The 15751-nt window shown below is 37.4% G+C and overlaps 1 protein-coding gene across 2 annotated transcripts in view; it reads left to right on the plus strand.

The window, feature by feature from the left end:
- The first annotated feature begins 8421 nt into the window (after positions 1-8421).
- LOC116265620 (deoxyhypusine hydroxylase-B-like) overlaps positions 8422-15751 on the plus strand; it is a 33052-nt gene continuing 25722 nt past the window's right edge. The window contains exons 1-4 of one of the 2 annotated variants that reach the window (XM_031646355.2): positions 8422-8756; positions 9516-9649; positions 9778-10001; positions 10109-10247. In XM_031646355.2, coding sequence (XP_031502215.1) covers positions 8600-8756; positions 9516-9649; positions 9778-10001; positions 10109-10247 — 654 coding nt within the window. In that variant the 5' untranslated portion in view covers positions 8422-8599. The remainder of the gene's footprint in view (positions 8757-9515; positions 9650-9777; positions 10002-10108; positions 10248-15751) is intronic. The other variant, XM_031646356.2, reaches the window with a different exon arrangement.

Raw genomic sequence — 15751 nt, forward strand, 5'->3', positions numbered from 1 at the left:
TCTCTTGCCAACGGCTTGTTGTGGAATTCATTCAATTGGGCAGGCATGATAGATGCCCTCTGCATTATGGTTGGTATCTTCATATTAGATAGCACATGTTACCTAGGATTAAATTGCATTTAGGATTCTATTTAGAATTTAATTACATAATGTTTAGGTGTGTTTTGTTGCTGCAGTCTCATTAGAGGATGCCAGCTCATATAGAACAACAAATTATAAATTTACTAATGACTAGAAACCATTCTTAAAAGTATTGGCAGCTATAAATGAAAACAATTATGAACGGTTAGAGGACCATTCATAAGGTGTTTCTAGAAGTGGTGTTCATAAATAATTTTAAAAATGGTCATGGTCATTCCTAATGATGACTCATAAGGAATGGTCTTCAATATGTATCCTAGAAAGTTCAAATTCTAATCACATTTGAACATGTATACAGGAATAGTTACATTGCGGTTCTAATGCTTGTTCAATCATTTTTAATAACGGCAACCTGGTCATATATGTATGTGTGTGTGTATCTAGAGAGTCTTTAAAATAAAAGCACGCCGGATTTTAATTGGTAATATATTGTTTACATGATTAAGCAAAAAACACATTAAAATTAATGAAGATATAAAAAAAAATCATGAATTCATCATACAATTAGCTTTAATTCTACCTCCCTATCTTCATATACATCTTCCTCCTCTTTCATGACTTCAGCTTAACCAATGCGCCAGCCACCTTCCAAGCTGTTATGAATGAGATTTTCAAGCCTTACCTCAGAAGGTTTGTTCTTGTTTTTTTATGACATTTTAGTATACAGCTTTGATCCAACACATCATGTGGAACATCTAACGATGGTACTCAAAAAGCTAGCAGCACATCAGCTATACGCCAAGGCTTCAAAATGTTTGTTTGGTAGTACCCAAGTGACCTATTTAGGCCACATGATTTCTAAGCAAGGGGTGCAAATGGAGGAGGACAAGGTGTCAGCTATAGAAGAATGGGAGCTAGGGAGAACTGAAAAGGAGCTACAAGGATTCTTGGGGTTGGCAGGGTATTACCGCCGCTTTGTAAGGAATTTTGGGACCATTGCAGCCCCCTTAACAGCCATGCTCAACAAGGGACGATTCAATTGGGAAGAAGAAGGGAGGACAACCTTTTGTCATCTAAAAGAAGCAGTGACTACAACCCCCATATTATCCATGCCAGATTTCTCCCACCCATTTTCAGTAGAAACTGATGCATCAGAGGTGGGAATAGGCGGAGTTCTCAGCCGAAAACATCAACCCCTTGCCTACTTCAGCAAGGCTATGGGCAAGAACTTTAAGGGCAAACCTACATATGTAAGGGAATCAATCACTATAGTCTTGGCAATCCAAAAAATGGCACTATTATTTGATTGGAAAGAATTTTCATGTGTTCACTGACCATCAACCATCACAACCTCAAATTTTGTATGCAGTAGAAGATTCATACTGAAGTACAATAGAAATGGATAATGAAATTAGTCAGGTACGATTTTTGACATACATTATAAGAAAGGGGCCCAAAATCTAGTGGCGGATGGCCTACCTCACAAGTTTGAAAACGTGGAAGATGCCCCAGTTGCTCAACTCCACACATTGACCCAACCAGTGGACGATTTATGGGCTCAACTAGAAGCAATACATAAGGACTCAGTTGTTATTCAACAACTGAAATAGCAGATATTGCAGGGCTACCCTAAGGCCAAACGTTACAGCTGGTCTGACCCCTTCCTGTACCTCCACAAGCGAATATTTATCCCAACAGATTCCAACATGATCAAGGACCTGCTGCGACTCCACCATGATGCCTTAGATGCAGGCCACCCAGGGGTAGAAGGGACTTACCTATGGCTTAAGCATTTATTCATATGGCCAGGGATGGGAAAACAAACTCGCAATTATGTCCAAGCATGTGATGTTTGTCAACAACAGAAGTACGAAACACTTTGAACAGTTGGACCGTTGCAGCCCTTACCAATTCCAGCACAAGTTTGGGATGACATCTCTCTAGACTCCAGGCCTTGCCGAAATCAAAAGGGAAATATGTCATACTTATAGTAGTAGATAGACTTTCCAAATACGGGAACTTCATTCCATAAGGTAGTAGAAAAAATGTTAAGTATGCTTACTAAATTTGATCATGTTGTCACTGCCATTTAAGAGTATAAGGATCTTTCTACATATGCTATTAGTGAACTAATGAGTGCACTCTCAGGATATGAAGAAAGGTTGAACAGGTCCATAGAAATGACACCTATGCAAGCATTTCAGTCTACAATGGAAATTACAGGCAAGAAGACAAGTGATGAAGGACCCTTTGATCAAAGAACCAGAGGTAGAGGTTGAGCTCGTGGAGGCGATCAATATAGTTATCATGGTCATGGTAAAGGCCAGGGAAGAGGTGGTTCAAATTACAAAAATTTTTTAAGATGCTGAAAATGGTAATTGTAAACCAATTTTTTTAAGGGAAATAATTGATATTTTGTAAAAAGTTTGGACACTAGAGGCAAATTTCGTTTGAAATATTTAAGCAGAAGGTTAATTTTGTTGGAAACTAATTTTTTCTAATTTGTGTTAGTTGTGATACTAATAAGAATAGCATTTGGGTTATTGAAGTGGTATTTGTGACCATATGATAAGAGACAAAGATCTCTTTTACACCATTGACGTGTCATCAAAGCCACATGTATGGCTTGGGGACAACAACCAAGTAAAGGTTTAAATGAAAAAGAATAATTATGAAATAATAAATTTATGATGTTTATTATGTTCATGGATTGACTTTTGCTTAGCACGAGACAATTAATATGAAAGGGATGTTCAGTTACATTTGATAATGATTTATGTGAAATTAGAAAGGAAGAGAATATGACCAATTTCTTGCCAAATTGAATAAGGTGCCAAATATAATGTTATATAATGTTCTCTCTTGATTTGTCTTGTTTAAATGATTGTTTTGGGAATCACATGACTCTTGTATTCAGAATCATACAAGACATAGTAACAAGTATTAGATAGCTAAACGAAAATCTCTAGGGATACTCATAGTGCACACACACATAATGCACTCACATGCACACACACATACCTACACATATATGAAAATAAATTGGTATCTACAAAAATGGTACTTGTCAAATCCATCACTCAAATTTTATTTTATAGAGAATTGTAGATGGTTGCCACTTTTCATAAAAAAGAAAATTGAGTGATACACATGGCGGTACATTGGTTTTGGTAGGCAAGCAGGTCTGAAACAAGTGTCTTGTTGATTACTCACTTATTTGTAGAGGCATCTGATAGGCATTTGAAGGCCATATTATTTCAAGTTGTCATGTGTTTGCACCCTACATGTAAATTAAAGGTGTGAGGAACCAAGCTGGAGGTGGAGGCCTAAAACCCCATATTGCTTTTAGGGAGAACCATAGATGCACTCCATAGCAGAAGATGAATAACATTTGAAGGCCTTGATACTGTTTGAGGGACGATATCCATGCTTTACATATATGTGGAGTGTAGGATGATGCTCAATGTATAGTGCATCATGGCATCATAGGAATAAATAGTTAAGGTTATGTGAGGTACAATTTTTAATATTTTAGGGAATTAAGCGAGTTATGTTTTTTTAATATTTTGGTAACTTAAGGGTGTTATGGCCTTTAATGCTTTGGCATAAATGGGAATAAATTTAGTAATGAGATGGTTTGTAACTCTTTCCTTTTCTTATAAATACGTAATCCCATAAAGGCTGTTGTAGGATGAATGAAGGAATTATTTGGGTCCTTTTTGGTCTCTCATCTCGTTGCCTTACATTGCATCTCTCTCTCTCTCCCTGCCTTTTCATGGTGAGAAATTGCAACATTGTCGGTATCAGAGCTTCAAGTTTGATCCCCTTTGGTGAAGCTAACCTTTCTATAAGCAAGAGGTATTGGGAGGCATGCAATATAGTTAAGCATGACAATGAATCAAACCATGCTTAATATCTCACAATCATTGGTTCCTAGCTTCAATGGAAACAATTACAGTTTTTGAAGTATCAAAATGCATATGCTTTTCATCTCACATGACTTGTGGGATTTGGTGGAGAATAGATATTATAAAGGAGAAACTTCTAAAGAAAATAGTTCAAAGGAAGCAAAAGTGAAAGAAATGTAAAAGAAGGATGCAAAGAAATTGCTCATAATATAACAAGTAGTTGCAAAATCAATATTTATATGCATTGCCAATGCTCAGACATCAAAAGAGGCGTTGGGCTCTAACTCAATCAGATTGTCAGAATTTTGAGCAGGAGGTAAACTAGCTATTTTGTTGAAAACCTGCCTGTTTTCTCTAAGGATTGCTTGTAGATATTCAGGTTGTCGTTGAGGTTGTCGTTGCACGAAGTTTGATTCTGGATTTGATTTCAGAACATGAGATAGAAACAGCAAGTGCAAAGTACCCGGTTTCTCCCTGACCTTCCATCTTCCCTGATTTAAGCTCTGTGCTCACTATCACTTAGGCCTGTTAGGATACTACGTTCCTCCTCTCTCCCTTGGAAAGTCATCTTCATCTCTCTGAAATCTCATTCAACCTTCCCCAACTACCTCAGCCATTGGATACCTAATACGAGATCGGTGCCTCCCATAGCAAAAGGGTACAATTCCAACTCAAACTTATGCCCTTGTAAATCAACTGTTTCCTTGGGGTAGTGTCCTCTGCATAGTAAGAAATTTTCATCTTCACTACAACCTTGAATTCAGGTTGTTCTTCAATGTGACAACCACAAGACCGGGCAATTTTCTCACAAAGGAAATTGTGAGCGGATCTAGTGTCCACTAAGATATTAACTCTTCATCCTTTCAGTCATCCCTGCACTCTCATCACCTGAGGTACGTTGTCTCCGCCAATGCGTGGAGTGATATTTCAGGAACAGGGTCCTCCTCTCCTTGTTCTGTATTTTCTTCTTCTTCCTGCAACATTGCCTCCTCCTCTACATCTGCTTCATCTATCAGATACATGTGCAACTTTTTGCACACATGCCCCGTGACCATCTCTCCTCACACTGAAAACACAGCCCTCTTCGACGTCTTTCCTTGATCTAGTCTGGGTTTGGAGAACTGATTTATAAGAACCCCTCTCTCTCTCTCTCACCCCTTCTTCCCCTGATTTCTCTGAACTTCCAAGAAAATATGTTGTCAATCCATCAATTAGCTGACCTACTCAGGTCATCGTCGCCAAAAATTTTCCAGTGCCTCCTTTCTCTCCCTCTTTGTCTCCTGCACCTTCTTCCCATGATTTCCCCTAACCACTCAATGCATTTCATTCGAAATGGATAAATCAGGGCTTCTGCAAAAATAATGTTGTTACCTGCATTCCATAGGGAGATCATGAATCATTAAAAAAGTTGAAGAACCCTCCATAAGTAGGTATGCTCTTGATTATTCTTTGGGCTCTATTTTACATTTAGGCTTTTATCTGATTATTCTTAAATTGAATTACATCATGCTGATCTTTGACATGATTTTTTGGAATGCCAAACAAGGTAAAGCATTTATCAATGCCGATGTTGCTTTCAATTCTTATTTTTTTGTTTTCTTTATAAATACTAAATGAGAAACTGAAATACATGTCTCTATGCATGTATAGAAATTGTTGTGTCTCATATGCCTTTTTTCCATAAGATCTAAGAATATACTAGGTATCGGGTATTCTGCTTGTTCTACTAATTAATTTTGGTATTGTAGTTGTGCTTTTTTCATAAGACCTCAATTATCATTTTTGTTATTTAGTCATCTCAATTATTCTACAATTTGAAGAACAAACTTGCCTGGTGGGATGGTTGATTATGGTTCTTACATATTGCTAGTGAGCATAGTCTTGTGCTTTTGAGGAGGAAGATGCTGATGTGAGGCCCATTTCATCCGTGGATGATCAATTTTTGCATGAAAGTAAATGGCTTTACTAATTGATGCATGGCAGGTTGTTCTCATATGAAATCTTCAATTTTATTGTAAACTTTTTTCTTTTTCAAGGAATTATGGATACAAATGTTCTCACATCACAAGTGCAATGGCAAGTTCTTCTATCTACTAATTGCATCAATGTAAATGTGGACACGCAGCACTAATCAGAGTTGTAGTTGTAAAACATGGACCAAATTCAGAAGTACTCTTCTATGAGTGTAAGAATTATGTGACTTCCATGCACTCCTGTTAATTGTCTTTAAAAGTAAGATATTGATGTTATCTAATCATGTATTTTTGTCATTATGTTAAGGTACGATGAAGTTTTGAAATATTTTCAGTGAATGTCATAAACAAAATGATTCATATATTGTTAAAGAAGAGAATGAAAGCTTTTTTATCGGCGATAACGATTCTCGAAGAGTGGTGCATGATCGAGTACATGAAGATAAAGCTAAACATGCTTGGTAAAGTTACAAGGACTTGATTGAAGGCATGAGTCAGCTGAACATTAATAATATTGTACATATGAATGTCAATCATTAGTGGTTTACAATGTTTTGCTTGTTTAAAAATGTTATTAGGTGCACATAAGAAAAACTTGTATTTGTTGCTTATGCTGATTGGAACATGTGAATTGTGAACTTTTTCTTTACCAGCTAATTTTGTTGCCTTAATTACAAGTGAATTTTGGCACAAAAATCACCTTGCCTTGCACAAAAATTATAAGAATGATAAGGTTTGACATCGCTATCAAAACTTCATTTCAATTTTTGGCACAACCTCGATTCAAAAAATACTTGCTAGGGATTCATTGAAACTAAAGTACTCGTGATAATGCATTTGTAATATCACTGACCTATCACATGTATTCTTAGCTGCCAAAGACAGCCAATAGCATGACCATCAATGTAGACCTTTGACTACTCCGTTCTAAACCAAACTAAACCAAGAAACCAACACATGGATGGTCAATCACTTAAATGCACTTAATTTCCCTTGTTAATGCTGGACATGTAACTAATTCTTCCAGTTGCATCCTACAACATGCACTGACTTTCCCTTGTTAACTAAATATTGTTAGCACTAGCATATTAGTATTGACGTTGTTAAAGGCTTTGAGGATAAACAAGGCATGTTGCCTATTGTGAGGTGATGCATCATCCTTGAGAGGGTGTAGTGTCACATTCATGATCAAATCAAGAAAACATATAAGTTAAAAAAAAACTTAATGAAAAAACAATTGAAAGTGAATTATATATATATATTATTATGAAGAAAAGATGAAAGACTAAGAGCGAGAAAGAAGACACTAGAAAAAAATTGGCATCGATTATCTGAGCAGGTCGGTCATTGATGGATCTGGCAGCATTACCTTCTTGAGGGTTAGAGAAATCAAGGGAAGAAGGGGTAACAGACACAAGGAGAGCGAGAGAGGGAGAGGGAAGGGCTCACAAGGAGCAGTGGATGCACAAATCTTTTGCGCCTTTTTTTTTTAAGAGATCAATCTTTGGCTGTCCGATGGCGTTGATCGGAGGATCACATTTAGGATATATATATATATATATATATATATATATAGTTTAATGAAATTAAAGTTCAGTTTTATTTGGATGGAGGGAAATGGAAAGAAAGGGAGGGATTAAAAGAAAAGAAAAGGAAAAGAAAGGGAGGAAAAGAAAATGAAAAAAAAAAGAAAAAAAAGAAAAGGAAAGAAGTGATTATAAAGCTTATTTGAATAAAAAAGAAATAATTGCTAAAATTATGCTTGTTTGGTTACATAAAAAGAAATAAAATTTATATTATTTTATTATAATATTCTTAATATTCAAAAATTTATCATTTAAATAAAAAATTTTTTAATTTAATTTTCTGATTCAATAAAAGAGGAACCACACTTACAGTCGATGTTTCATTCTATAGTAATAAATATGATAAAAATATATCAATCAAACAAAACACCATTTAAGGTGCATTAATTGGATTGCATAAAAATGACAAAAACTTGATTATGGTAAACAAGACGTTGTGAAATACCATCTAAGTCTCGAGCACTGGCCGGAAGGGATAGAGAGTATCCGGTGTTTGTCGGAGTCTTGACCAGTGGTAAAAAGGAAGAGAAAGAGATATGTAAGGTCGATTAATGTCTCTTATCCAAAAAGGTGGAAAAGGTACATTAGAGCTTTTTTTTTTTACTCTCCTTTTCCAACCAAAAGGCACTTTTTATTTTTTATTTTTTTTATTTTTTTAATTAATCAACAAAACATTTTGTTGATGCTTTTTATTTTTTATTTTTTTAATTAATCAACCAAATAAAAGATTTGTTTTTCCCATCCTTTCCCTCCATCCAAATGGCGAATTAAAGTAACAACTATCACTACACCTCAAAGTGTGAATAGTATGGATTCATGGAAACACTGGTGACTGAACCGAACTGGATCCGAACTTTATACCGACGCATCAACCCCTCTCTCTCTCTCTCTTCTGAGCGCGCGCCTCCTCTCCATCGCCGGGCGCGAATTCCGCGTGACGATCACGCGGACTCTGACTCTCTCTGAGTCATCTCCTTTATTCGTGGTGCCTCGAGAACCCTTAGCTGCAGAGCGGCGTGCGGTTAGCTCTTACTGATTCTTCCTTTCCGTGATGGACTCTCGGAGCGAGTTCGGAGTTGCGCCGGAGACGGAGAGACTCCTCTGCGACAAGTTGCTTGATCGGAGTCTGCCCATCGCTGACAGATTTAGGGCTCTTTTCTCAATTCGCAACTTAAGCGGCTCCATCGTTCGCGACGCCCTCATCAAGGGTGCGGGGATTGTCCTTCGTTTAACTAAGCTCATGTTAATTCTTTGTGCTTCGCGAATCTTATGAATTTTGTTGCCTTGAACTTGGTTGCTAACTGTCTCGGCTTGGTGACTCATTATTTTTGTCCTTTTATTTCCTTCAAAAGAATGCAATGATTAAGGACCACGGTTTTGTTTCGCTTCATGGACTTCTTGCTTCTTAATGTGTTACCTTTTGCTTCGCAAAAAGTGATTGTTTGCAGGCTGCAATTAAACCAAAATTTGGTGTGCAAACAGTGCCAATTCAAGGTTATAACTAAAGTTATTACCAAGCTTGCAAGGATGAATGTCACAACAAATGCTAGCAAATTCTGTAATATACCTACCAGGAGAAAAAGTTAACTGCACAATGATCCAGGGCATTTATGACTGTCAGTGTATTGTAGTATATTAAAGTGAACTGATCCTTTAATCTTAGCGTCTTCGTCAACCTGTGTTGATTAGTCTTAAGGCCATAATTCTTCCAGTAATCACAGGTTTAAAGAGTCTCAACTTCCATAGAGTATTGTTAGGCACTACAATATTAGCTATTTTTCTTTGTTCTTTGTCTCACCATTATTTGTGCGTATGATGAGAAATCACACAATTATGCGTGAATTTAGGAATCACAGGGCAAAACAAACCTCCCTTACATCCCAACAGTTTCATGTTTGGTCTTTTGGAATTATAAACTTAACCTTTCCTAGACTTCTTAAACTTGTCAAATTCTGTTTGGTCAACAGCAACAAGGGATCCATCGAATCTTCTAGCACATGAGTCTGCATTTGCTTTGGGTCAGATGCAAGATGTGGAAGCTGTTCCTGCTTTAGAGAATGTCCTCAGTGATCTCTCCCTGCACCCTATTGTGAGGCATGAGGTAAATTTCTAATTTTATATGTACAGGGTGGAGTTTTCTTGTTCTCGACAGCTGAACAGTTGAAGGCTTCTCTCATGTTTATGCTTGAGAAGAATATTTGGCTTCTTTAATGACTTTAATTTGTGTAGGCAGCTGAAGCTCTTGGAGCAATTGGTCTGGAGAGTAACATCCCAATTTTGAGACAAAGTTTAATATCAGATCCTGCAGTAGAAGTTCGTGAAACATGCGAACTTGCTCTAAGACGAATAGAGGAACATTCAAAAAGAACTAGTTCTGAGTCCTCTGCTTCACCCTTCCTGTCAGTTGATCCTGCTTTACCATCATCTCATAACGCTTCTGTAGACCAACTAAGGTAAAACTGTAAAAGATTATTGAAGCAAGTGGATATCATAACCCTGATGTATAAGTTTGTCCACTTTTCTAATGATTATTTAGTTTTTTTTTTTTTTTTAATCTTAGAAAAGTTCTTTTGAATGAAGAAGAAACAATGTATGAACGATATGCTGCTTTATTTGCTCTTCGGAACAATGGAGGGAGAGGGGCTGTTGATGCTATTATTGCTTCTTTAGGTGCTAAAAGTGCTCTTCTGCGCCATGAGGTTTGTTTTACACTGGTCTATTGATCATCTCAGATGAGCTTGATTAACATTTTTGAACCTATATTATGTATCTTGTGTCTCCAGTGGATAATAGCAGCATACTTTATAGTTGCTTAATTTTCTAACAAGATAAGGAACTGATATGGTCTTTGTGCATCCGATGCTGGTCATCTAGTTATTAATTTCTGTTGATTGTATAAATGTTCTGCATAATATTTCTATTTATTTTTTACATATGTATGATTGCTAAAGGTTGCTTATATTACGTAAATAGGATGCTTCAGAGTGTGTTTTTATTCATTTGAGCACCTTCTCTCTTATTTTAGAAAATGGCACTTGTGCATCTACCAAGGATTATAGATATAGATGCAAAAATGTGTCTGCTCTTTTGACATGAGAATATTCTTAGTCTCATCGTAGAAGGAAAATTGAGCTTCTTGTAAGAATGAAATCAGACATTTATCTGTTGTTTGCTAAAGAGTTCTACAGGCCTCTTTTGCTGACGTTATCAAATAATGGACTATTTTTTGCCATTGTCCCATAACTTTAATTAAATTGTTAAAATCAGTAAAGCTGAATGAAATAACTGTAATATTATCATTTGTCTCATAAGAAAGAAAAAAAAATTCTTAACTCAAATTGGCATTGCTGGAACATGTAAAGTTTCACTGTTTTTGTGTTGCTCCAAAATGGCATGGTTTAACCTAGGGCTCCTATTTGTCAGTTTTCAGCAAAAGTGAGGTTTGTATCTTATATTACAGGGAAAAGTGTCTGAGTGAAACACTTTTGGACATTGACACATGTCAACATGCTTGGGGCACAGAACTTTTAACAACAAACGCATCTCAAAAATTAGATGCCCATGTCTCTTTGTCACACATCCTAAAGGCATAGACACATGGTGTCAAGGTTGCGACATGTTATGGGCACACTAGAGTCTTACACTCTACTCTAAAATGCAATTTTTTTTACAACTTTTAACAATTTTGGCTTATAGAGGCAAACTGACACCCCTATGTAGATTTGCTGGCAATGTGGTCCACGTAATTTAGTTAGAGAGAGCCAGAAAACTGCTGAAGAACATGCCTCCAAAATTTGAAAAGAAAATGGAATTTTCTAAGAATAGCTTTTTGCTGACAAGGACAAGGGCTTCTATAAAAATATTTATCTTTTCTTCTTATTTTTCTGGTTTGATTTGCGCATCATGTGTTGTTTTACTTGGCATGAGCAAACCTGTTCTCTCTCTCTCTCTCTCTCTCTCACAGCTAAGATGGGGCAGTCCACCCTATTTATATTACTAGGGCCATTATCAGAAATATCGTTTTCAGGTTTCATTGGCAAGGTTTTTCTCACGAAAATCACAAGAATTTAAAAAAATCTAAAACCGTAAAACTAATACAAAAATTGTGAAAATTTGAGTTTTCACTATTTTTTCATGGAAGACATTGATAATTATTCAAAGCAGTTATTAAATGAGCTGGAGTGACTAAAGAATTGCAGGTGTACTTGAACAAGTAGTTCAGCCAATGGGTAAGGCAAGACCCAAAGATAGGGTCTGGAAAGCAAGGTTTTTCTCCTTTCTCTCTAAACGCTGCACAATTGAGGTTCCCAGATGCCACATAGGGTCTGGAAAGCAGCTATATATATAGCACCCCTTATTACCTAATATTGTACTCTATCACTTGTACGCACTCAAAAGTACACGTCATACTCGTCTGCTAGGCCTGATCTTTCAACTAATGGGCTGATCCACTTTTTCCAGGCATGCTTCCTTGGCCAGACATGCAAGCACACCTTGGTGGTCTGGCCAGCATACTCAAGTGGTTGCAAAACGCTTTATTGAATTTGCTGCTTGTTGTCTGTCATCACTTTTTTGCTGTCAAAAATTAGTGGAACGTAAAACTTAAAGGCAACACATTTTGAACACTGAAATGCAAAAGGCTTCCTTGAATGGTGCTGCTTATTGTCTGTCACCACTTTTTTGTTTCCAAAAACTGAAAAAGAAAAAATTGGACAACATAGTATCATTGTGGGCAGTAAAAATGTAAGTTTAATACATTCTTAATACAGAGCCAGGATATTTTAGCTGACATTATGGTTAAGCTTGATGTATATTGAATTGGCTGACCAATGGAGATCTCATATTTTATCAATTAAAGACTTCACTGCTGCCATTTTTTTGGGTTCACCTATCTTGGAACTCCTTCTAAAGGGTTCTTGCTCATAGTTATCCTCATCCCTATCTCTTTAGAATTCTTAAAATGCAAATCATGTCTGGGTTCATCTAGAGCTTAGAGTTTATATAAACTGCAGATGATGAACCCACAAGGTTGTCATCCATCATGAAATCCAGTTTAAACTGCTGAGTGAGTTCACCTATCTTAGAATCTTCTAAAGGTGCCTACTCATGGTTATCCTCTTCTCTATCTGATTAAAAAATCATAGAAGAGCAAATCATGTCTGGATTCGGCTTAGCATTTACATAAAACTGCACAATGATGAACTCACATGCTTATCATCCATTTTGAAATCCAATGTAAACTGCCGCCTAGGGCCCATAGATAAGCTTGCCGGGCCCGGGCCCAGTTTTTGGATGTCGGGCCCGACTCATTATCAGCCTGGGCCTGGCCCAACTCGAAAAACCAGAGCCCGAGCCCAGGCCCAACCCGATTAAATTTAAAAATATATTTTTTAATATAAAATAATATATAAATATAATTAATTATAATATACATATATATATATATTAAATAAAAAATTAAAAAAATTACTGGGCCCGAATCAGGCTTATTGGATCCACCCGGGCCGGCCCGGGTCCCTTTTTCCCCGGCCCAGGCCCTAGTCGGGCCAGGTACTGGGTACCCGGTGGCGGCCCGGCCCGGTGCCCAACCTTATTCATGGACCGCTATCGTCCATGGGTGGACAAAAATTTAGTCTATTTCAGTGTTGTACGTATTGTACGATACGTATTGTATCGTTTGTAATATACGATACAATACACCTCCTGTATCGTTTGTAATATACGATACAATACACCCCCTGTATCGTAAATAGGGGTGTATCGTGCGACACGCCCTGTATCGTACGATACAGGCTGATTTCGGAAAACAGGGGCCCAAACCCTTCTTTTTCGAGTTTCTTTTATAAAAATTTGCCCCTTTTTCATTTCTAACTTAGAGATTGTGCCACCTTGGATGGAAATCATCCATTTCCACCGTGAAATCAGTGATTTTTACCGTGAAATAATCGATTCAACCCTCAATTTGTGCGTGGGTAGCTGATTTTCTTTGGGAGAAAAGAGTTTTTTTTTCATTTTTTCTCTATAAGGTATGAAATCTCTTGTTTTTACCATATATTCATATATTTTTACCGTAGATTGAAAGATTTCAATTGTTTTTTTTGTTAAGTTTACCTTAGGTTTTCGGTTTTTTGAAGATATGGCATCGTCTGATTCCACATGGCAATGGTGTGAAAGGGTGAAGGAGAATGACCAGTTAAAAATCAAATGTAGCTTTTGTGAGAATATATTTTCAGGAGGGATTATTAGAATAAAACTCTATTTGGCAGGGACATCCAAAGATGTAGCTCCATGCGTTGGAAAACCAAACAAACCGTTGTCTCCATTTGTGCCTCAGCAATGTTTAGATATGTTTAATGCATTACATCAAAAGAAGATACAAAAACAAATGGAAGAGGCAGATGAAGGCTATAATAAGCCTTGGGAAGATGAAGAAGAACAAGAAACTTATGAAATTGTTGAACATGATGAATATGATAGCAATCTAAGAACAGAAGTAGAGAGCTCAAGAGGTAGAGGGAAATGAATCATGTATGGAGGAGGTCGATCTGGCCTATCTGGAAGAAAGAGAAGAGGTACACCAGGTATTAGGCGTGGTCATTGACCTAGTGGTAGGTCTAGTGTTGGTTCTATTAGGAACTTTTTCCCTTCATATACTGGCCCAAGTTGTCAGCCCTAGATTCGTGCTGCTATGACATCTAAAGATATGCTACATCAGGTACAACTGGGGGTATGTAAATGGTTTTGTGATGCATGTATTCCCTTTAATGCAGCTAATTCCTTTCGGTTCCAAGCCATGACAGATGCAATTGCTTCTATAGGCCCCGAATTCAAAATGCCATTATATCATCAGTTGAGGGGCAAATTCCTTGAAGCTACGGTAAAAGAAGTATTAGAACATTGCGATCAGTTGAAATTATGCTGGAAGGAAACAGGTTGCTCCATTATGTCAGATTGATGGACTGATACACGGTAAAAAACACTTGTGAATTTTCTTGTTTATTGTCCCAAAAGTACAATGTTCTTGAAATCTCTTGATTTGTCTGATGTTTCTAAGACTGCTGAGATTTTGTTCAATGTTTTTGATAATGTCGTACAAAAGGTTGGACCTACAAACCTTGTACAGTTTATTACAGATAATGCTGCAAATTATAGAGTTGCAGGAGATATGTTATTTCAAAAGTATAGAACATTTTATTGGAGTCCATCTGCTTCTCATTTTGTTAATCTAATGCTTCAAGATCCTAGTGAGATGCGTGATATGAAATCAACTGTTGACCAGTGCCAAGAGATTACAAAATTTATCTATAATCATGCATATGTATTAAGTTTAATGAGAAAATTTACAAAAGGAGTTGAATTGATACTACCTGCACAAACTTGATTTGCCACAAATCTATTGACTGTGCAGAGTATAGTGAAACAAAGAACTCCGTTGGGGCAGATGTTCTCTAGTCAACAATGGGCTGCATGTCCTTATGCTCATAAAAGAAATTCTTCTTTAGTTGTGGACATTATATTTAATAACGAATTTTGGGAATCATGTGTGAAACTATTGAAGATTTGTGTTCCATTAGTTGAAGTCCTCAGGTTAGCGAGGATAGACCTTCCATAGGGTATTTATATGAGACTATGGATAAAGCAAAAGAGGCAATTCGAGACAACTTGAAAGAGAAGAAAAAATTATATATGCCCATATGAAAGATTATAGATAAAAGGTGGACTGGACAACTTCATTAACCTCTCCATGCAACAGCTTACCATCTAAATCATGCAATTAGATTTTCTATTACATTTAGGGGGCGTTTGATTGCCCGAGTGAATTCCGATTTTTTGGAAAAAACCGTACGGGCGGGTGAAATTTCACCCGCCCGACCTAAACATGCGTCAAACGGGGTGAAATTCACCCCGTTTAACGCGTAACGTGAGCGGGTGGAATTCCACCTGCTCGATGGATTTCCCCCCGCCCGCGCTCGAGACCCGCTCGATGGATCCCCCCCCGCTCGACTTTCCCCCTCATTTCCTCCCTCTGCCCGCAGCTCCTCCTCGCTCACCGTCTTTGGCCGCTCCCACCGTCGCCGCACTGACGGTCACCGCTCCGCGTCTCTGCTGGTGATCTTTCCCCCTTTCTCTCTTGCTCTTTGATGCCCTCATCTTCTCCCAAATCAGTGCCCTAATCAGTGGCCTAATCACCGTCACACAGCAA

The sequence above is a fragment of the Nymphaea colorata genome, chromosome 12, assembly GCF_008831285.2.
Source record: "Nymphaea colorata isolate Beijing-Zhang1983 chromosome 12, ASM883128v2, whole genome shotgun sequence".
Classification (NCBI taxonomy): domain Eukaryota; kingdom Viridiplantae; phylum Streptophyta; class Magnoliopsida; order Nymphaeales; family Nymphaeaceae; genus Nymphaea; species Nymphaea colorata.